The 24,519-nt window shown below is 36.4% G+C and overlaps 1 protein-coding gene across 1 annotated transcript; it reads left to right on the top strand.

Annotated features, from left to right (window-relative positions):
- The first annotated feature begins 20,129 nt into the window (after window positions 1–20,129).
- On the top strand, window positions 20,130–21,501 carry LOC114093123 (uncharacterized). The gene has a single exon (XM_034636814.2). The coding sequence runs from the start codon at window positions 20,130–20,132 to the stop codon at window positions 21,465–21,467; it is 1,338 nt and encodes a 445-aa protein (XP_034492705.2). The 3' UTR covers window positions 21,468–21,501.
- Window positions 21,502–24,519: the final 3,018 nt, after the last annotated feature.

The raw sequence follows: 24,519 nt of genomic DNA, 5'->3' as shown, positions 1-24,519 counted from the left end.
GAGAATTAAATAAAGCAATGAACAGGAAATTGGCCATCAAACAGGAGAGGCTCAATAAGTGATGTTTGTTGTTATTATTCCCATGGTCTCTCTGGTTCCAAATCGCCTTCAACTCTTATTTTATCACCCAGGCCCAGCAGACAATTCTAAGGCACAAAGGACTCTTTACTGAATTCTGTCAACGTGAATGGATTCAACTCCTGTACAGCTAGTCCTCAGACAATAGCAAAATCATGCCCCGGAGAAAGCTGGAGATAAGGCTAGAGAAATAAGCATGGGCTGATCCATAACAGCTCTTGATCTGCCTTACATGGAAAAATCATCTGAAGCAGTTCAGTGATAAGGCAGACTTGAAAAACAGTTGGGTAAACAAGCCTGGATCAAGAGGTTTGGGGAGGCTTTATAAAGCCTTGTTCAAGAATATTTCTAGCCCACACCTTGCTTTAGCCCCAGATAGGCTGGCTGGGACAGGGTGTTATAAGGACAGGAAATGGTCTAATGGAACAGGTAGGGTGTATGGAAACCATTGGGGAGTAAAGAGGGCCTGGTAACTTGGCAAGTGTGAGAAGAGAAAGCCTTGATCAGGCATCTTATGGGGCTACAGTATTCACCTGTTGGTAGTGTAGGCAGGATAGAGGGAGACAGCAGGGCAAACACAGGTGCCAAGTAGGAGGCAGGTTTAGGGACTTGGACATGATGATCCCAAAAACTGAGTTCACTCAGTTATTAGAACTCAAGTGCCTGGTAGATCCCAAAGCAGCAACTTTCCAATCCTACAATGGAACTTCCAGGGGTTTAAGTAGGCATGGTTAGTAGGCAACTCACCTCAACCCATACACAAACAGACATAATCACAAACATAACGGTTCAGCATTTGGTTCAAATGTCAAGGTCATAGTTTTTTGTAAGATTTTGTCTGAAGAAAGGAAAAGTTCCATTGATAAAAATAAGTTCTAAGAGCATTGATCATGATAAAAATTGGGTATAGGGGAAGAGGCTGGGGTCAAACAGTTTAAGGGACTTTCAAAAGTTTATGGAACCAGGGCCAGAAGTAGGACAGGAGCCCATTCCATTTAACTACCAATGCAGTACTCTTTGCACTCTTTACCACTGGTCTCACCAAATATTAATCAGCCAGCCTCAACAGGCTGCTGCCCAAAATAGAATGAGAAACATTTGGGGGATTTTGTTTGAGATACCCATTCTGAGGATCTGCATCTGAATTGAAGTCTGGGATTGGAAACCTAGGGATTTGAGTCTAGTTCCCTAGGTGACACTGATGCACTGCACACTTGAGACTGAGAACCATAGTTCCATTTGATGTAGAAATTTCATTTCACAGTAACATTAAAGAATCTTCTCTTTGCACGACTTTTGCTTGCAGATATTTACTGTGACTTGAGATATCCTATTCAATTTAGTGATGTCTATGAATAAAAGTCCTTTGTCATAAGAGTTGAAATTTCTTCTTGGTTTCATGTAGCTTCTTAGGTCTCTCAGATCTTGTCTGTTCCGTTTGCCCTGTGAGAATCCTTGGAAGGTCTGAAGACAGAGATGATGTCCTTGTGATACTTCTCCAGTCTAAAAATTGATGCAGGCTGTTGTATGTACGAGTTGTGTGGAAGTTTCTATTTCTGAGCAGTGTCTCATTGAATGGATATATCACAGTTGGTTTATCCATTAAACCATTGATGGATATTTGTTGTTTTGGTTTTTCCCACTTGGTGATTTTAAGTAGGGCTGATGTAAACATTAGTATAAATGTTTGTGTGAATTAAAGATTAATTATCTATGTTAAATACCTAGAAATGGAATTTAGGGATCATATAATAAATGCATTTTAACTTTTTAAAGAAATGTTTAAACTGTCTTTCAAAGTACTTGTACTACTTTACATTCTCATCATTTCACTTTTTTGAACTAAGATTGAATCCCTATCTTATCATCCCTACTAGTTAGAATCTAGGGGCTTTGTCTCTGTATAACTCAGAGTTCATAGCCCAGGAAAACATATAGCAAGTACTTGTTTTGTGTCATTTATGGCTATGTGTTTCCCTTCCACCTCTCATACATGCCCTTTTAAAATTTATTCTACTTAATGGATCATTTTAACACCTAGAATGAAAGACAAATAATTCAGGGTTGGTCCTCAAATTTGTTTCTTAGCTTTATCACAATATATCATAGCCCATATCCTAGAAACATCAGAAAACTTCAGTTTATTCCTTCATCCTGGAATGCCCCTTTCCTCCTATTCTAATTTTACTATGAATAATAGTAGCTATATTTGCTATTTCAAGTCCATCTGTGCAATATGTTCTTTATGTCATATCACCACTGAAGTATGTTTTATTATCTCCATTTTACATATTCAGAAACAATTGTTCAGATAAAGTAATTTGCCCAAGGTAATTCAGCTAGTGAGTTATAGACACACTGAAATCAAACAAAACCCTACAAGATAGAGCTTCAAGTTCTTACCCTGGCATCCAATGTCCTTTATGATCTTCTTGCAGTTTTTGTTGCAAGGTAATATAGAGTTTGAGAGAATGGGATCTTTCTGTATCCAAACTTCTTGGGTTTGAATATTTATTTTATCTCCTGCTGTTTGTGGGATATTGAGTAAGATGCTTAACTATTTTAGACCTCATTTTCTGAACTAACAAATGGAGATGAAGATGATAATATTAACCTGTCTCCCAGAGTTATAGTGAGGATTAAATAAATTAATACATATTCAACTAAACATTATTCCTGACATATAATAAGTGATCCACAAATACTATTAGTATCACTTTCTATCCTCATCTTCTCCCATTCCCATCAGTACATATCTTGTATTCTTCATTTCCTGTCTCCTTCAATATGTCTATGCGTTTCTCTGTATGTCATACATATGTGAGTAAACCCAATTCATTCTTCCAAGGCTAGGTCAACTGCTGCCTTCTTTATATAACCTTGGATTCCTCCAGCTGTAAGTCAGCCCTTCCTCCTCAGCACTCAAAATAGTTTAGGTCTCTCTCATTATAGTGTTTGTCCATGGCTATTTGATTAAGATTGGTAGGTGATTGTCTCTTCTATGTCTTCTTATATTCAAGGATGTCAACTTATTCCTTTTTTCTGTTGCTTACAGTGTGCAGCACTATACATGGCACAGGACTTTCAAATGCAGTAAATTGCTGTTGAATTGTATTCATCTTTTTCTTGTTACTTCCAGCAGTGCCAGCCGCAGCCTGGAACAAGCTGATGGAAGCTTCACTCTGAAGTTAAGCCAGCCAAGGCTTTCATCTCCTCTTTGCAGACACTTTTATTTTGTGTTAATATTTTCCATGTGGGTATCTTTGAACCAAAGCTCTGCAGGTGGGAGTGGCTAGCATAGGCCCAGTCCAGGCAAATCACCCTATAGTTAGTAGTTGTTGTCCACTTTAGGGTTTGTTCTTCCAGTACAGATTAGGGTAATAGGCCCCTCTAGTTTCTTAACACTGATATAGATATTGACTCTGTTGACATAAGATACCCTCAAGCAATTACACAGAAATGGGGCTTTCCAGATTTCTGACATCCAAGGTAGCTTCCAAGTTGGCATTGTTTGGTTTCTTCCAGGCCCATACACATACATTTCCAAATTTAATTACAAATGATGCTCAGTCTTCTTCCTCTGCAAGAAATCATATTAGAGTCCTTAGAATGGCCAGTCTTCTAATATCTGTTGGGGCAAGCATGAGAAGTCAGTGGGGAATATGGCTAGACAAGGCTGGGAATAAGAAAATACCTGGAATGGCAATGAAGATAGTTCTAATCCCCCAAATACCGGGGATGAGCTGGAGAGCCATCATTTATTGAGCCAGTTGCATTCATTTGCTTCTCAATCCTCATGGTAGTGGGAGGGACTCATTCCTAGCGTTAGAGTCCTATCATCTGTATACTGCCCTCTGCTTTTTTTCTTTGCTATCACCTTCTAACTTCCTTGTTGATATCCACCATGTGGATGATTTTGGCACTGTGAAAGATGACCCAATTAATATTTCGGACTCTTGGTCCTTTGATTACCTCATTGGCAGTGAGTTTCTCCTCCATTTCTTCTCATCCACTCTAGCTATTGTAATCACCCAGAACTGCTCCACTCTTCAAATATTAAATTCAAACATAACGTTACCATAACACATCGTTTCAGCTTTTCCTTCTCAGGTAATCTCTCTGTATTCTTCCTATTTTATGCAGGTCTTTACTAGCATACTAGCTTGTTTATGATGTCTCCAAAAGGTAGGAGCTGGGTCAGTAATTTCTCATTGTAGGGTTAATCAACTCAAAATTAAACAATGGTTAGGTTCAACAGCTCTAGTCATTTAGCACTAGAGATAAGGCATGTGGGTATAACAGGTATAACGAGGGTCTTCCTAGATTATTGTGTGGAGTGGCCATATAACTGTAATTATTTGGGGGCAAGTCCTCTTTGTGGGCTTTAGAACCCCAAACAAATGACGTTTTTAATGAGACTTTCTTCCTTCAGTTACCAGAGTGTTTCTTTAAAGATTTGAATCCTTAAATGAAAAGCAGACCAAAACAACTTGATTATAAATGCAGCAGTTTGGGGCCCAAATATTATACTTGAAATGTAAGAGTGACTTTTAGCAATGTAATTGAAAAGCACTGGTGAATTACCATTGCCTGAGAAAGCTAGGTATGGAATAATTGAGCTCTTGATAAGAGCTATGACTATGCTCAGGGCCTTCTGTATATGGAATCTTGAAGTAACAGGATATAATTCAAGTATCAGACATTATTGCTATTCCTGCTAGAACCTTCCATTGGGACGTTTTCTACAACCAAAGAGGACAGACCCAGATCTTTTGAGATCTTCAGAAGGCTAGAAGTGATGTTCACCAACCTTTTCTATATTCTTCCTAAATGAAAGAAGCTTTTTTTATCCTCTCTGGTCTAGACAAGAGGTCACTCTAAAACTTGACTTTGTTTTATTTACTTCTAGCCAAACTGTGCTTTCTGAATAAAGGTCTACTTGTTTAGAAGGGAGAAAATTCTACTCTTAGTTTTTACATTTGGAACTGGAAATTTTGTCACAACCATGTAAGAATAGATGTGAGTCAGGCAGGAATATGTGGAAAGGCTGAGCTGGGTCAAACCAGAAAGTACCTGGCACACCACTGGAGTGCATGAGAAGGGGGTCTGGGAGCTGAAAACACTGTTACAATAAAAAAAAATTCTCCAAGATGTCATGATGTAATGAGTAAAAATTGCTCTAAAGTCAAAATACCTAGATTTCAAAACAAAAGTAGTTGTGTAGACTTGGACAAGTAACATTATCTCTGTGAGTAACTTTACCTCTTAGATTCTCCATCTGTAAATTAGAGATACTTCATTCCCCATAAGATTATTGTGAATTGTGAATAAAATGATGGACATGGAAGCATTTGACTTTTTATTTATCCATAGCAGCTATAAGGAATGAAACAGGGAATTTCCTCTGAGTAGCAATTTATTCAGAAGTCAAAGGGCAGAAAGGAGAAACAGATGGGAATGTTGAGTCCTGGGGGTACTCTTCTCTGTGTCTGACCACTTAATCCAACATTCCATATTCCCAGAGTTGATTAAGTTTGTCCTTTTCAAAACCTAACAACAAGGAACATGGATTTAAAAGTTACTGATTTAAAATTCTATCACATTCTAGTTATGTCATCTTATGCAAATGACTTGACTTTTCAGGACTCAGTGTGTAAAATGGGGATGATAATGGAATAAATATATTTAAAGCCCTTAGAATTGTGCCTTATCCATTGTAAGTGCCACAGAAGTCATTCCCTTTTATTTCCCTCATTCCAATGCTAGTCAGAATGCATTGCATTCACCTGCTATTAGTTTGTGATGCATGCACTCACTTCTCTGGGAACTCATCCAATACAAATAATACATACTCATTGTAAAAATTTCAAACAATATTACATGAGTAAAATGAAAAATGTATATCACCTTTACTTGACCCTAGAGATAACCCCTGTTCTTATGTGAGTTTATTTTATATATATATATATATATATATATATATATATATATATACACACACACACACACACACACACACACACACACATATTCATACTGTATATACAGTTCTATCATTTTTTGTCCCTTAACAAGGAATCATGATAGCCTTTTTATGCAAGATCTATTTTTTCAAAGAAAATTATGAGTTCACTTATAAGAGCATTGCTAATATTTAGTATGAAGTCATTGAGAATATATTTAAATATAAAAAGTCACTCCATATCAAAATCATATCTGAAAATCATTGAAAAATTATACCTCTACCACATGTGAGAAAATTGTTTATTTTTTTCGAGAGATGTGTCTAAGGATTAAAATAGTCTTCCCATATTTCTAGGGTGCCACAACATAGGATTCATAACCTCCAGGAGAATAAATTGTGATGCAATCAAGAGGTATTTCCAAATGTGATACTCTATAGCTTTATGTAGGAATGTAGGATGGTAGACTGGAACATCCCCTTTTGCTAATATCCTTGGATGACAGGTGAAAGTAACTGTTTTGTTTTGTTTTGTTTAGGAACAAGCTTTCCATGTGGACTAGAAAGTTAGGAAGGAGAATGGGAGAAAGGAGGAACAGGGTGGAGTAGAATATTCAGAATATTCAATCACCACAGAGTCCACCAGGAGAACCATCAAATGTGTTGATGGGGGATTTAGTCATAGCAAAGATATGTGAGCTCTAAAAATTTTGTAGTTCCTGCTGAGGGTTGGAATGAACATTGATAAAATGCTGTAAAACACCTTTTTTTGTAACTTTCAAATGAAGAAGATAGATGTAAAACAAAAATATAGGCGTCCCACTGTTTCTATAGCCTGGAAATAAAGATATACATAGAAATCACAGACACTTGTTAACAAGGCAGAGGAACCTGTGATTCATACTTCTTGTGTTTTCAGTCCCAAATGACTCAGAGAAGGAAGTTAAAAATCCTGGCTATTAAACTATCCTATCTAGTTCTCTGCCTCAGAAAAATGCAATGCTGAATTTCCTGGAAAGATGGTAGCTTTCTCTAGTACTTTTCATACCCATGGAATTCACAGACTAAAACATTCTTTTAAAGAGGACAATCATAAGGCCATCAGTTCTTTGTTTTGTCAAGTAAGAAAATTAAAACAATAATGAAACTACTCTTACTAGTTTCACATTTTCTTTAAATTAAGTATGTTTCAATATTTCAAAATTAGGTGTGATTAATCACAGCATATCCAGTTTATAACAAGACTATTTAATTTTATGAAAACTTGCTGCACAGCTCTTTTTTTTTTTTCTATTTCACTAGGAGGGCGGTGCAAACATAGCCACATGTCCCTTGGAGCCCAATATTTGTAAATATCAGCCTGAATTATTTTCATAATAATCTTATCAATAGGTTCAAATAATTTAGTCAGATCGATCTTTTTTCTCACTAATTTAATGCTCTTCAATTGCCATCTCTGACATTACTCCCTTCTTCTATCCTCAAAGCAGACAAAAACACTAGAACAGCACCATTCTTAAGGTAAATCTTCAGATCCAGAGAGAGCATCAAGTCACCCTTTTTGTACATAGGATCATTGCAGAAAACACATGGCACACGCAAACTGGGAATTTGAATTTAATAGGAAAAAATATCTCTTTCAATTGACAAAATCAAGGTAGTTTAGTACCTTAGGTCTATTACAATATGGTGCATGTCCATTCCCCTAGGCCTGAAGTAGACAGGAACACAGGTAGGTTGCTGCCCAACTATGGCAAAATCCCTGCCCGCAAAGGACTAAATGGGGGAGACAAATATATTAACTGCTGTACTCCACTTCATACTTCCTTCCAGGACACCCCTTTGGCTAAACTCAATCAAAAACTCTAGAAAATACCCTCATACATATATGAGAGTGAAATATGGATCTAGAGTGAGAAACAGAAGGTATTTAGTCCACCTAATATCAAATGACTTTTTAATTCCTAGAAAATCAGAGGAGTCTTTAGTCCAGGCTTATTATCTGTATGAAACTAAGATCTATGTAAGGAAAGTGACCTACCAGTGTTACAGAAAAAACAGATGAATATTTAGGGAATTTTTTCATTTCATTTCATAGATTACACTTAAATTTTGTAGTGTCATTTTATGACTGATATATTTTTTTTAGAAACTACATGTCTCTTTCAAAATAAATACACAAAAATAATAGAGAAAAAAGAGATGTTAAAGATAGATTTAACTTTATGGAATAGATGATTTCCTGAGGGGAGAAAAGGTTCATAAATCAAATTTTGCATCAAATTAAATTCTACCAAGTAATTGAAGGTATATTTGTAATTGAAATTACTTTTTAGATATCAATTTTGTAACAAAAATAGCAAGCTTACAATTAGTAATATACAAAAACATAATTTAAAAGTCTCAATAATAAGCATAACTATATCAAAAATTAAAATACAAAATTCATTCAAATATAGTGCAGACAATAATGACCATGAATGATACATTTAAAACAGTTTTAATAAACTCTCATTTCCAAAAATAAAAATGAATTTTTAAAAATTACCTATTTAGGGGCTAAGGATGTAACTCTGTGGAAGAACACTTGCCTAACATGTGCAAGTTAGTACATTTATTGCCAGCATCCCCCCCCACACACAAGCATAAATCAGACTACATATTGAAAGAAAAATTAAATTGTATTTGCACATTAATATTAAAAATGTCACACAGAAAAAACAAACCCTCAAATATACTAGACACTGAATTTATTGAGAAAGATATCTATGTATTAGAAAACTTATTGTGCATGATGAACAAAGCTTTAAAGTTTTTCAATGATTCCATATCTATTCATTAAAATATACCCTATTAAATTAAAAGCTCAGGCATTTGCTTGTCCCTTTTGAAATGGGTTATAGTCTAGTAAATGCTTTAGTTCCTGCTATTTATCATTGTAAGTAAGAACCATCAATTATTTTCCATGTGTTTGAATAGTATTCTTTGCAGAACTCCATGGTGATGCTATAATAGTTCACTGCATTTACCATTAAATGCATAATTTCCAGGTTAATTTGTGTTTCTCTAGGTCATACTGCACTAGAATTTTTTAAAAATAGGCCATTTCTCTATTCTTCCCTCTCTCCTACTCTATAAAGACATCGAGCTCCCCTCACCTTTATTTTTTAAACTTTTTTCCCCATGATTTTGTGCAGCACAGTGTTACCAAATGAAGACTATGCAGTTGAGAGGGACGTAAGTTAAATCCTGGCTTTTAACTTGCTAGTTTTTGACCTTAGCCAAATTCCTATTAATTTCTCTGAGTCTCAGCTTCTTAACAGCTAACAAAGGGAATTAACTTATGTAATGGTTCTGTGGATCAAATAAAATCATACACACTTTTAATGTAGTACCTAGAAAACTGAATGTGTGTGTGTTTATGCAGTTTTGTATATATACAGATTTTATATAGAAGTAAAATTATATATATATATGATATATATAATTATTATACATAAAAATTATTTGAAATAAAACACAATATATGGGTAATGAAGTTTCTACCCCCATGATAGGATATGTAAGCAGACAAAAGAAGCATGTACTTTTAACTTGTGGTGTCATACTTAGTTGTATGTGGTATCCTCATTTCTTCAGAGGTATTATGATTTGTACCTGGATTGTCCCCTAAAGGCTCATATGTTGATGGCTTGGTCTCCATTGCAGTAGTGTTCAGAAATGGGGCCTTTGGGAAGTGATTGGATCATGAGATTTCTAATCTCATCAGTGGATTAATCCACTGATAGCCGAATGAACTACTGGGATGTTGAGGGAACTATATCTTGTGCCTGGTTCCTTTCTCTGCTTCCTGGCTGCCATGAGGTGAACCACTTTCCTCTGCCTTGCCTTCCTACCAAGCTCTGCCTCACTATGGGCCCAGAAACAGTGTAGCCAGCTGAGAAAGTGACTAACCCTCTGAAGCCATGAGACAAAATAAATATTTTCTCCTTTATGTTGTTCTTCTCAAGTGTTTTTGTTGCAGTGACAAAAAGCTAACAAACACAAGATATTTCCATGAACATATCTATTTCAGTGTTTTTCAGAATTTTTCCCACAAGGATTTAGAAATGAGTGCATGAAGATCCAGAGTATTGAACAAATTCAAATGATATCACACTGTATATAGTATCATTTCTTCTCTCCAACTGAGATATTGTTACTGAGACAAAATTTTCTTGCCCACCCTCTCTGCTCTTAGTGTTATTTTTTTTATCCAGAAGATTCCTTTGTCCTTTATATACAAAATAAAATGTTCCTGGTGGGCTTATCATATCTTTAGTAATGGCTGATTATCATCTTAATGTTGAACTTGTTTTCCACAAAATTTATCTCATTCTCCAACCGTGATCACCTTGAAAAAAGAGATGATGGTGAAATACTTACATCCATTTTGATGAAGTAAACATTCTAGGAATTGGGGGAAACTTAGAGAAGTTCCCAAATGTTCTACCTGTAGATATTGGTTCACAGTACATGTTCAAAATTTCCTAGATAAACCTTAGGATTGAAAGTGCTTCACCAGCTTGGAGCATTTACCTCTGGAGAGTTAGGAGATAAAAAAATTCTAAATCAAACCTCTGTGTTTTGGGGTCTCTCTTATAGTAGTAACTTACCTACCTGACCCTATATAATAAAATTGTGTTTTTATATGTGTGTGTGCCTATGCCATAATAAAATCCATCATTCTATATAACTGAAATGAACCAATTTTTTTTAAATTACATAGTTTTTCCAAGCATAGAATGTCACAGAATGGTTCTTTTCCAGTGGGGTATGTATCTATGTTTTATGCTCTTTATTCCTTTACGAAACTTATTTTGCCAGTCCAATGACACACATAGCAATGGCCATTGAGGTGGGAGGGAATCCTTTTTCAGAGGTCAAAGTGGTACATATACTAACCTTCCTTCTGGGAAATTTCCTGGGGTTGGATCAAATGGGAGCTATATTATGATTTTTCCCCTATGACCTAGATGTTTAATAATCAGAATTAGCTGAAAGCATCTATTACATATATATCGGACAGACTTTCAACACAGATATTCTACAACCAGATGACTTTGGGAGTCATGTGAGAAAAGAGTAAGTTTGAATTTGTCCTCTCTCCAAATCTAGTGGCTTCTCCCCCAACAGGTAGTAGCTACATGAAAATAATATAGAGTAATTATGAAAAGAACAAACTCTGAAGCCATACCTTGTGGGTTTGAATCTCAATTCTTGTACATAATAGTTGTTTGACCTTGAACAAATAACTTATCTTCTCTGAGTTTCCCTGTCTATAAGATGGACATAATGATGGTACTTTGCTCACAGATTTATTGTGTTAATTAATTAAAAGAATTTAGATTCCTTGAAAGACTAAGAATGGAAACACAATATGATCCAGCTAACTCACTTGTTGGTGTTTACTTTATAGAACTAAAATCTGCATACTAGAGTGATAATGGAAAATCAGTGTTTATAGCAGCACAATTCACAATAGCAAAGTTATAAAACCAGCCCATAAGCTCATCAACAGATGAATGGATAATGAAAATGTGATATATATTTAATTAAAAGATATAATTAATTATATATATATATAATTAATTAATTAAAATGTGATATATATAATTAATTAAAAGAATTTAGATTCCTCAAAAGTACTATATAGATATATAGATATACATACCCATACACACAAACATACACACACACAAATACATACACACATACACACTATGGGATATTACTCAGCAATAAAGAAGAATGAAATTATGGTATTTACTTGTAAATGGATGTAACTAGATACTCTCATGCTAAGTGAAATAAACCAAACTCAGAAAGTCAAGTATCAAATGTTTTCTTTCATATGTGGAAAGTAGAACAAAATAAGCAAAATTTGGTAGATTTCCATGAAAATAGAAGATAGAGCAGAAGAGTAGAGGAAGAGAATGGGAGGAGGAATCGTGAGATGAAATTAACCAAACTATGTTCTGTGTATTTCATGAATGTACCATAGTGAATCTCTCATGGATGTATATCCTCAAAGCACTAATTTTTAAAAATCCAACTAAGTAAAGATCAAAAAGATCAGTAGAGTAGAAGAAAGGGAACTTGGGGAGGGAGGCAGAGAAGTAATTAGAGCAAATTATATTCCATACTTTTATAACCATGTCTAAATTAATCCTAACCCTTATATTATGTATATCTAAAAAGAACTAATAAAAAACAAAAATAAGTGGAAGTTCAATTGAATAGAGGAAGAAAAACAGGGGAGGAAAGAAAGAAGGGTTTAAGAAGTTATTGGGAACTGAAGTGGAGCAAATTATATTTGATTCATGCATCATTAGGACAAAATAAACCCAATATTATACATAACTCTAATGTACTAATAAACATTTTTAAAACAATCTAGAATACTATTATTGATATCATTGTTCTATAATGACTGGTGTGGCCCTGAGGCTCATAATTTATAAGTCTATTCACTGAAATACCCATTACTTCCATGTACACCCCATTCTAACCCCTGAGTTTCATGAGATACAGAACTGAGATTCAGTACCGGAAAATTTGGGGTTTACCCTAGGTATAGATCTATCCCATACAGTCTCCTTCTCTATTGGGATGCAGTTGTAAAATCAAAGAAGGATTTTAAAATATTTTTAATTGTTGATAGACCTTTATTTTTTTATTTATTTATGTGTCATGCAGTGCTGTGAATTGAACCCAGTGCCTTCACACATGCCAGGCAAATGTGCTATAAATTATGGTCCCAATAACAGAATATAATTGTCCCTCATTCTACACATGCATTTATATTTTTTTTCCTTTTGAAAACATCCATCCCAACTGTTATGAGATGATAGTTCATTGTGTTTTCAATTTGCATTTCCCTGATAACTAGTGTTACTGAGTATTTTTTACATACACTTTTTGGCTCCTTCTCATCCTCCAAGTCAAAAATGCTCTTTTGGTTTGCACTATAGAGATAGTGATCCTGATTTAAATATTATACAATGATGCATGTATCTAAACATTGCATGTGCCTCATAAATATGTAAAATGTTTTTGTTTATGTATCAGTTAAAAAGAAACTTATATTAAAAATTAAAACATTGGAAAACAAAAGTTAAAATTATGGATAATACAAAATAAATGCTATAAACATGCAAATAGAAGAAATCAACCTACCAAAATGACTCTCAGATAATTATAAGATTGTTATTAGCCTACATTATAGTCAAAGAATATGTCTAGGGATAAAAAGCTCAGAAAGAGTCAAAGGTCTCAATGACATTACAAAAAAGAAAGCTGAACTTGTGTTATTAATATCATATATCACACTAATTTGAATTAAAGATAAAATAATTAAAGGACATAGAAGTGGCAGTTTATCATAACAAATGTAGAATTTACTGTAAGTACATAACTATCATATATCTGTGTATGCCACATATTATCATATGTAAACTATAAACCTTAGAACATGTAAGCATAAATTGGCAGAGAACACAAATCCTAGGACACTTATAAGTCATTTAGTTAGCCAACAATTGAGCAAATATAGCAAAAAAGTCAAAAAAGAATGAAAGGTTCTAAATAGCATTACTAATAAGGTTAATTAATGAAGATATACAAAGCACATTACCATGAATGTACACAATACAAAAAATTTTCTGGCTCTGGAGAGCACTTATAAGAATCAGCCATGTTAGGCCACAAAAAAAAAAAAAAAAAAAAAAAAAAAACAAGAGGTATAGTAAAGATCACACTTGCTAATCAAAATACAATTAAGCTAAAATTATTTTTATGGAATAAAATACAGAAATTAATGAATTGAAAATTACTAAATTTAAATACATAAAATGTGTTGAATTGATAAATACATCTTAAAACTGATTCTTGAAAAAAAATAATGGAATGCATACAATATTTCCTAAATCAGTATCAGAAAATATATGCAGACTTTGAGGAAAAGGGCTAATATTATGTACAGTGTAGATTTAAAATACCTGTAAAAGAGTATTTTGCAAAATATTATGCAAATTACCTTGATAACTAGGATGGGATGAATGGTTTTTCCTAGGAAAATACAAATTTAATTATGACCACAAAATTATTAAATTCATACAAACAATATGGAAAAAATCAAGTGATTTACCTTCAGAGTACCAACTCCCTATGTTTTTAATACATTTACAAGTGATGCAAACACTTAAATAAACTTTGGCTAATAGAACACAACAGTATTAATTGGTGTGAATATACTTTGTATACAACCAGAGATATGAAAAATTTGTGCTCTATATGTGTAATATGAATTGTAATGCATTTCACTGTCATATATAAATTTGAAAAAGTAACAAAAAAGTGTATTGTGATATACTAATGATTTTAAAAGTCAAATATATGAACAATTTATCTGGAAAAAGAATGCAGCAGTAATAAATATAATAAAAATGTTTCAATATTGTTAAATCTATTATAATAATCTATTAAATTTTCAAAGAGAAAAAAAAAACATGGTAATGTCAATTAATGTCAAAAAGGCATTTGACAAATCCAACATCCATTCCTGATTTGAAGCTATGTTGTGTTTATTTGCACTGAAGATCAAAACACATGGATACCATCCTTAAATAATAGAAAATTTCTTAAAGCAAAACCAAAATCCTACTTCAGGCTGAACATAGAAGTATTTTTTATTAAAGTCAATAATAAGAAGCAGTGTCATAACATAATATCTTTCCTAATGTTGTTTAGTAAATTTTACCCAATTATATTTGACGAAGGGAAAATAATTAAAGGCTCGTTATTAAAAAGAATAAGGCTAAATTATACTTAATTGTAAGACAATTAAATAAGTAAACAAAAGAAGTACAGAAAAAATAATCAAGTTGGACATTACAAGGTATATATATATATATATATATATATATATATATATATATATATAATTAGTAAACCTTTTTTAATTTTTATTTTTAATTGATATAATAATTACATAAAATTGGTAATAATGATCAATAATTGTTATTTCAATTTATGTATACATAGTACAAATGATCAAATCAGGATAATTAACATTGATTATCTTAAATATTTATAACTTAAAATTTTAAGGATTATAATTTTATATAAATTATTAAGTTCATATAAAATACATTTTATTTTTTATTTTAATAAATAAATCCAAATACGTGCAAGGGCATTCAAATTCCTTTCTTATAATTTATAATATATAATGCATAACTGTTCCCTATATTCACCTTATTCTAAAATTAAAAAAAAAAAAAACTGTAACCTTCTTATCTTAATGTAACTTTGTACTCAGTGACCCTCCCCACTACTTTTCCCAGTTATTGTTAAAGCACTATTTTACTTTCAACTTCATCTTCTGTGTGATGGACTTTGTGTTTGTGTGTTTCTTTTTCTTTTCTTTTTTTTTTTTTTTGAGCTTTATAGTTATACATTATAGTTAGGTTCATTTTTTACAAAATCATTCATGCAAGGAATTTGATTTTAATCACCATCCCCCTCTTTTCTGCCTTCCCTCCTCCCCTATTCTCCTTCCTCTAGTCTACTGATCTTACTTTCACTCTTTCATTTATTTTTATTGGTACTTTCTACATATACATAAAAGTGAAACCCCCTTTAGTACATTTATATATGCATATAACATAATTTTTAATTCTTTTACATGTTTTCTTCCCTTTCCCATTTCCCCTCCTTCAGTCTCACTCTCCACCTTTTACTCCACTGATTTTCACTACATATTTATGATACCTGATTCCCCCAATACACCCTTTTCCCCCTATTTTCTTTCGCTTCCACATATGGAAGAAAACATTCAACCCTTAATTTTCTGAGTCTGACTTGTTTCACATATGAAGATGCAAGATAGCTGGATCATATGGTAATGATTCCATTCCTAGTTTTTGAGGAATTTCAGGAATCTTCACACTGATTTCCAAAGTGATTGTACGTATTAATGCAGTCCCACCAACAGTGTATCAGTACATTTTTGGACTACATCTTTGCCAGAATTTATTAACATTTGTGTTATTGATAACTGCCATTCTGACTAGAATGAGATGAAATCTTATTTTTGATTAGTATTTCCCTGATTGATAGAGATGATGAACATGTTTTCATATTTTTATTGGTCATTTGTGATTCTCCTTATGAGAAATGCCTATTTAATTCTTTTGCATATTTATTGATTGGGTTATTTATTTTGTTGTTGTTTTGAGATTTTTGAGTTTTTTTTATATATTCTGGAAATCAATCCCCTGTCAGAGGAGCAGCTGGCAAAAATTTTTACCCCCTCTGTGGACTTTTTCTTCCTGCAGAAGTTTTTTACTTTGATGACATTCAACTCATTGATTCTTAGTTTTATTTTTTTGAGCTTTAAGGGTCTTATTGAGGAAATCAGTGCCTGAACATATATTTGATGGTATGGTAATCCTACCTTTTTTTCTAGAAGTTACTAGGTTGCTGGTCTAATTTCTACATTTTTGATTCATTCTCTTTTGACTTTTGTGCAGAGTGAGACATGGAGATCTAATTGCTCTTTTCTACTTATGAATGTCCAGTTTTTTTTTTCCAGCACCATTTTTTAAAAAGACTATCTTTTATCTGACATATTTTTATCACCTTTGAAAAGTCTCACGTGGCTATAAGTAGGTGGGTTTGTCTCTGTGTTTTCTATTCTATTTAATTGTTCTTTGTGTTTATTTTGATGGTGGTATAAACTTTTTGTTACTATAACCCTGTATTGCATTTTGAGATCAGGTATTGTGATGCCTCCTGAATCACTATTCTTGCTCAGAATTGCTTTGAATATTCTGGATCCCTTACTCTTCCATTTGAATTTTAAGACAGGTTTTTATAGCTCTATGAAGAATGCCATTGGTATTAGATGTGGATTGCATTTAATCTTTATATTGGTTTTGGTAGTATGGCCATTTGACAGTATTAATACTGTCTATCAATGAACATGTGAGGTCTTTCCATCTTCTCAGATCTTCAATTTCTTTCTTCTGTGTTCTACAGTTTTCATTGTACAAATCTTTTACCTCATTGGTCAGATTAATTCCAAGGAATTATTTTGAGGTTATTATTAAAGGGATGGTTTTCCTGATTGCTTTTTTCACCTGAATCACTGTATAAAAAGTGAAAGGAGTATAGGAAAGCTGTGTATGTATGAATGTTGATCTTGTATCCTAATATGTTGCAGAACTCATTCATCAACTCTGGAAGTCTAGTGGAATGATTTGTGTCTTCCAGATATAGGATCACCTCATCAGTGGAGTTAGTTTGATTATGTCTTTGATTTTCAGTTTTATTTTTCTTTGTATCCCTTTAATTTCCTCCTCTTGTCTGTATAGTTAGAGTTTGGGAACTATATTGAATAGAAATGATAGGAGTGGATATCTTTATCTTATTCCTCATTTGGGGGAAATGCTTTCAATTTTTGTTCTTCATTTACTATGATGTAGGCTTTAGGTTTTTCATATATAGTCTTTATAATGTTTAAGTAAGTTCTTTGTATCCCCAGTTTCTCCAGCATTTTTAACATGAATGGCTGCTATAGTTTATCAAAGGCCTTTTCTGCATGAATTGGGATGATCATATGATTCTTTAACTTAATTATAATTATGTGGTGGATTACATTTATTGATGTGCATATGTTGAAACATACCTGGGATGAAACACAGCAGATTTTAGTGTATTATCTTGTTGATGTGCTTTTGAATGAAGTTTGCTAATATTTTATTAAGGATTTTTGCATTTCTGTTTATTAAGAATATTGATCTATGAATTTCATTCCTTGATGTGTCCGTCTGGTTTTGGTAGCTGGGATATGCTGGCTTTACAGACTATATTTGGGTATGTTCCCTTTCCTTCAAATTGATGGAATAATTTGAAAAATACTAGTGTTAGTTCTTCTTTAAAGGATTGGTATAAGAAAGTTGAGAATCTATCTGTTCCTGGGCTTTTTTGTCTTGATAGATTTTAAATTGGTATTTCAACTTTATTACATGGTCTCCGTGTATTTAGCTTTCCTATATCACCCTGCTTCAATTTGGGCAGGTCTTCAGTGTCACGAAATTTGTCAGTGTCATCTAAATTTTCCAGTTTAAGGTGATATGAATTTTCAAAATAGTTTCTAATTTTCCTCTTGATTTCAGAAGGGTCTGTAGTAATATTTTCTTTTTCATCTAAGATTTTGTTTACTTGGTTTTTCTCTCCCCCTCCACCTTTTTTTGCCTAGTTTGTCTAAGGGTTTATATATCTTTTTATCTTATCAAATAAATTAACTGTTGGACTGATTTTAATATATATATATATATATATATATATATATATATATATATATATATTATTCTCAATTTCATTAATTTAAGCACTTAATCAATTAGCAAATAAATCAATTTCATTAATTGAACCTTCATTATTTACTGTCTTCCACTGATTTTGAAATTGTTTTTTCTAAGGTCTTGAGGTGGAGCATAAGCTCCTTTATTTGTGATCTCTTTTTTTTATGTAGGCACTCAATGTCATAATTTTTTCTCTTAGTACTGCTTTCATATTGTCTCAGAAAATTTACTATGTTGTGATCTATATTCTCTTTGTTTTTAAACATTTGTTGATTTCTTTTCTCTCAATTTCTTCTTTGATTAATTTTTCATTTCAAAATATATTGTTCAATACACATGTAATTACCTGGTTTATTTTGTTTTCTCAATGTTGATTTCTAGAGTCAATTCATTATGATCTGATAGGATTCATCAAATTACACTCTTTTTGTATTTGCTATGATTTACATTGTGATCCAAAATACAGTCCATTTTTTAAAAGGTTCCATGAACTCTTGAGGAGAAGTTAAATTCACCTCTTTGTGGGGTAAAATATTCTGTAGATGTCTGCTGGGTCAGTTTGATTTAGAGTATTCGTTACATTGGAAATATATTTATTGATATTTTTGCTTTTATTGGCTTTCTGTTTTTGATAATGATGTGTTGAAAATACCCAGTATTGTTGTATTAGACTCTCTGAGATTTAATATCAAGAAATTTTTTACGTAATTGGGTACACTGACATTTAGAGTGAAGGACCTCAAGGCCCCAGGCCCAACATTAGGAAATCTAACCCCTGTGCCCTGAAGCTGCAAGATGCTCCCTTACACAACCCCCATGTCAAAACCCCACCAGCTGCACGTAGCAAGTCTTGCACAATGCTACCACAAGATGTTCCATATAGATAACCCCAGAAAGGCCAAACTTGAGCAAACAGGGTAAAAACAGGAACTAAAAGGGACAGGATGCAATTTTATGGTTTTTCCGAGAACATAAAGTGGAAAAACAAGTTTACCCCCCAGGTGACCTAAAGACTGGATTCAGAAGAACCAATAGAATAACTGTTACTGTGCTAAGCTAAAAACTAACCCCCTGCTCCCTATAAAAGATCTGTGCCCTAGAGCCCGGTGTGCCAGTCACTGAAGCTCCGGCTGAGGTTCCACTGTGCACCCGCAGGCGCCTGTGTACGAATAAAACAGCCTCCTGCTTCTTGCAGCCAGTGTCTCCTGTGGTTCATTCCGGGTTTGAGATCTGTGGTTCTTTCATTTTGGAGGTTTCACCGAGATACAAGATCCTGGTTCCAACCCAGATCCCTAACCGGAGGACACCCGACATCACTGGGAGGTAAGCCGGCCAGCTCGAGCTCTCTGATTTGTTGGTCTAATGTTCAGTGTCTTGCGCAGCGTCTGTAAGACTATGCATAGTCATCCAGTATTTTGAGGCAGCTTGAGAAGGAGTTGAGGAACTCAGACTTCTCCCCTGCCACCCTGGGAGACGTCCCAGGGATCAGAGGGGTCCATTTCTTCGGGGCCCCCAGTGTTTCCGAGGGATACACTGTCTTTGTAGGCAATGGAGAAACACGTACTTCTCCCAGGCCGTCTGATACTTTCGGTTTCCACCGAAGCCGCGCAGCGCTCTTCCTGTTCGGTCTTATCTTTGTGTCTGTGTGTTTGTCTCTTTACTTTCTCTCCAAAACTAACATGGGGCACTCACTGACCACCCCTTTGAGCCTCACTCTAGATCATTGGCAAGATATTCAAGATCGGGCAAACAACCTGTCCGTGACAATCAAGAAAAAGAAATGGAAAACACTCTGCACCTCAGAATGGCCAACATTCAACACTGGCTGGCCAGCAGAAGGGACCTTTAACATTAATCTTATCTTACAGGTGAAATCCCAAATCTTTACCCACGGTCCTCATGGACACCCCGACCAGATACCCTATATTGTCACCTGGGAAGATCTGACCTCCAATCCACCCCCTTGGGTGGTTCCTTTCTCTCCACCCAAGCCCCTTGAACATTCTGCTCCCCTCATCCCAGTTCCCCCTCTCCCTTCTCAAACCTCTCAACTTTACCCCGTTCTTAACAAATCTGAGACCTTAATTAAATCAGGGGCAACACCAAAGAAGGTTCTGCCGCCAGAAGACTCAACTCTGATTGACCTGCTGACTGACGAGCCTCCTCCTTACCAGCCCCAACCCTTACAAGCCCCTGAACCCGATCAACAATCCTCAGAGGAGGAAAACAACCAGGAGGGCCCAACCGCCAGTGCTCCCCCAGATCCATCTCCCATGGTGGGACGACTCCGGGGACGTCGAGACCACACCGCCTCGGGGGACACCTCTAAAGTCCTCCCCCTGCGACAAACAGGGGGCCCCAACGGCCAATATCAGTACTGGCCTTTCTCTGCCTCTGACCTCTATAACTGGAAAACCCATAACCCTTCCTTTACTAAGGATCCTATAGCACTAACCTCTTTGATTGAATCTATTCTAGTAACTCACCAGCCAACATGGGATGATTGCCAGCAGCTCTTACAGATACTCCTCACTTCAGAGGAGAAACAAAAGGTTCTCTTGGAAGCTCGCAAAAATGTGCCAGGGGACGACGGGCGCCCCACCCAACTCCCAAATTTGATTAACGAAGCTTTTCCTTTAACCCGGCCAAACTGGGACTATGCGACTGAAGCAGGTAGGAACCACCTATGTCTCTATCGCCAGTTACTCATAGCGGGTCTCCATGGAGCAGGGCGACGGCCCACCAATTTGGCTCAGGTAAGACAGACTATCCAGGGGTCAGAGGAAACTCCGACAGCCTTCTTAGAGAGATTAAAAGAGGCTTATCGGAGGTTTACTCCCTTTGATCCCGATAGTGAGGACCAGAAAGGAAACATTTCTATGGCTTTTATTTGGCAGTCCGCCCCAGATATCAGGACTAAATTGCAAAGATTAGATAACCTACAGGATTTTTCTCTAGCAGATTTACTGAAGGAAGCTGAAAAGATATTTAACAAAAGAGAAACTCCAGAAGAATGAGAAGATAGGATTAGAAAGATGCAAGAAGAACGAGACCTTAAACTTAGGGAAGAATCAGATAAGAGAGAGAGAGAGAAAAAGACCGGAGGCATAACAGGGAACTGAGTAAGATATTGGCCACTGTAGTTCAGGCAGGACATCAGGGAGACAAGATAAACAGGGACAGGGAACGGAGCAAACCCCGTGTAGACCGAGACCAGTGTGCCTACTGCAAGGAAAGAGGACACTGGGTAAAAGACTGCCCAAAGAGACCCCCCAACCCCAGAAGAGGTACAAATCGGACCTCCCAATTGCTAGCCTTAGACGAAGACTAGGGGAGTCAGGGCTAGGAGCTCCCCCCTGAGCCCCGGGTAACTCTGCAAGTAGGGGGGAAACCTGTGACCTTCCTAGTGGATACAGGAGCCCAACACTCGGTGCTGACACAGGCACCAGGACCCATGAGCCACAAGACGACATGGGTTCAAGGTGCCACCGGGAGCAAACCATACCGATGGACCACCAAAAGAGAAGTACACCTTGCCACAGGTAAGGTTTCCCATTCGTTTCTACATGTGCCTGATTGTCCGTATCCACTACTAGGAAGAGACTTATTGACCAAGTTGAGAGCCCAAATTTATTTTAAGGATGGGAGTGCCTCCATCACAGGGCCAAACCAGACCCCCTTACATGTATTGACTTTCAAATTGGAAGACGAATATAAACTGTTTGACAAACCTTCTGTACCTATGGAAAATATGAACTATTGGCTTAGTTCTTACCCGGAGGCCTGGGCTGAAACCGGAGGAATGGGAATGGCTAAACAACAATCTCCAATAGTCGTTCACCTAAAAGCCACTGCTACTCCCATCAATATTAAACAATATCCTATGTCAAGGGAGGCCTACCAGGGCACCAAGCCACATATCAAGCGCCTCTTAGACCAAGGCATTCTAACACCTTGCCGGTCGCCCTGGAATACTCCATTGCTGCCCGTCAAAAAGCCGGGAACCAATGATTACCGACCGGTCCAAGACTTAAGGGAAGTTAACAAGAGGGTACAAGATATTCACCCCACAGTGCCAAATCCTTACAATCTCCTCAGCACCTTGCCTCCTACCCATACTTGGTATACTGTTCTGGATCTGAAAGATGCCTTTTTCTGCCTAAGACTGTCTCCCCAAAGTCAGGCTCTTTTTGCATTCGAATGGAAGGATCCCGAGGAAGGAGTCTCTGGACAACTGACCTGGATGAGACTGCCACAAGGATTTAAAAACAGTCCAACACTCTTTGATGAGGCCTTGCATCAAGATTTGGCCGACTTTCGTGTAAGACACCCTTCCTTAATCCTGCTTCAATATGTAGATGACATCTTGCTGGCTGCAGCCTCCAAGGAAGATTGCCTAACAGGTACGGAGGAATTATTACAAACTTTGGGACTATTGGGGTACCGGGCGTCAGCAAAAAAGGCCCAAATCTGTCAGACAAGAGTTACCTATCTTGGCTATGAACTCCATGATGGTCAACGCTGGTTGACAGCTGCCAGAAAAGAGACTATCTCGAGTATACCAACCCCCCAGAGTCCCAAGCAGCTGCGGGAATTTCTAGGGACCGCCGGATTCTGTAGACTCTGGATCCCTGGGTTTGCTGAGATAGCAGCCCCCTTGTACCTACTGACTAAACAAGGTAACTCCTTTACCTGGACTAAGGAGCATCAATTGGCATTTGATCACATTAAATTGGCTCTTCTGTCAGCCCCCGCCTTGGGCCTACAAAGCCTACAAAGCCTTTTGATCTATTTGTAGATGAAAAACAGGGTTATGCAAAAGGGGTTTTAACCCAAAAGCTGGGCCCTGGAGGCGACCTATAGCCTACCTGTCAAAGAAATTAGATCCAGTGGCAGCAGGATGGCCACCATGCCTCCGGATGATAGCGGCTGTGGCCCTTCTGATTAAGGACGCCACTAAACTGACTTTGGGACAGCCATTAACCCTATTAACCCCTCATGCCATTGAGACCATAATTCGCCAGCCACCCGATCGCTGGATGTCAAACGCCCGACTCACCCATTACCAGTCTTTGTTGTTGGACACTGACCGAATTCATTTCGGCCCCATGGTGACCCTGAATCCAGCAACCCTCCTGCCGCTCCCAGGAGAAGCCGATCCTCACAACTGCCAGCAGATTCTTGCAGAGACACAGGGGACCCGGCCAGACCTCACAGACCAACCAATGAAAGATGCGGAGCTGGTCTGGTACACAGATGGAAGCAGTAATCTGCTCAATGGAGAACAACGAGCGGGAGCGGCCATCACCACCGAATCTGAGGTAATATGGGCGAGTGCACTTCCAGGCGGGACATCAGCTCAGCGGGCAGAACTGATAGCTCTGACTCAAGCCTTGAAGTTGGCAGAGGGGAAGAAACTAAACGTATACACAGACAGCAGATATGCCTTTGCCACGGCTCATATACATGGAGAAATTTACAGGCGCCGGGGATTACTGACCTCAGAGGGAAAAGAAATCAAAAATAAGACTGAAATATTAGCTTTGCTTAAAGCTTTATTTTTGCCTAAAAAGTTAAGTATCATACATTGTCCCGGCCATCAAAAAGGGGATACTCCAGAGGCCAGAGGAAACAGATTAGCAGATGAGACAGCCAAAAAAGCCGCCCTGGGGCCACAACTTCTGATAATGACTCTATTGCCCCAATGAGCAGACCCACAACGTGATGACCATGAGGAACAATGGGTCTATGAGGACCAAGATTTAAGTGTCATACAGAAACTGGGGGCCACTTACAACCCAGAAGAAAATACCTGGAAATACCAGGGAAAGACTATCATGCCCCTCAAAAATGCAAAACAACTGGCGAAGTCCCTACACAGACTGACACACCTCGGGGCTAAAAAGATGAAAGAGCTCTTAGACCGTGGGGAAGGTACTTTATATCTCCCGAACAGGGATCAACTCCTTCGCCAAATAGCAGAAAATTGTCAAGCATGTGCCCAGGTAAATGCTGGAATCCGAGCAGATGGGTCAATGGATATAAGATTATATCCATGATATAGAAAAG

Source organism: Marmota flaviventris, chromosome X, assembly GCF_047511675.1.
Source record: "Marmota flaviventris isolate mMarFla1 chromosome X, mMarFla1.hap1, whole genome shotgun sequence".
NCBI classification, from domain to species: Eukaryota; Metazoa; Chordata; class Mammalia; order Rodentia; family Sciuridae; genus Marmota; species Marmota flaviventris.
The sequence above is the reverse complement of the archived record's forward strand: the minus strand, read 5'-3'. Positions and strand labels throughout refer to the sequence as shown.

Bases quoted from the DNA above. Each gene is read 5' to 3' on its own strand.
- LOC114093123 (XM_034636814.2), top strand. From the start codon at position 20,130: ATGGGGCACTCACTGACCACCCCTTTGAGCCTCACTCTAGATCATTGG.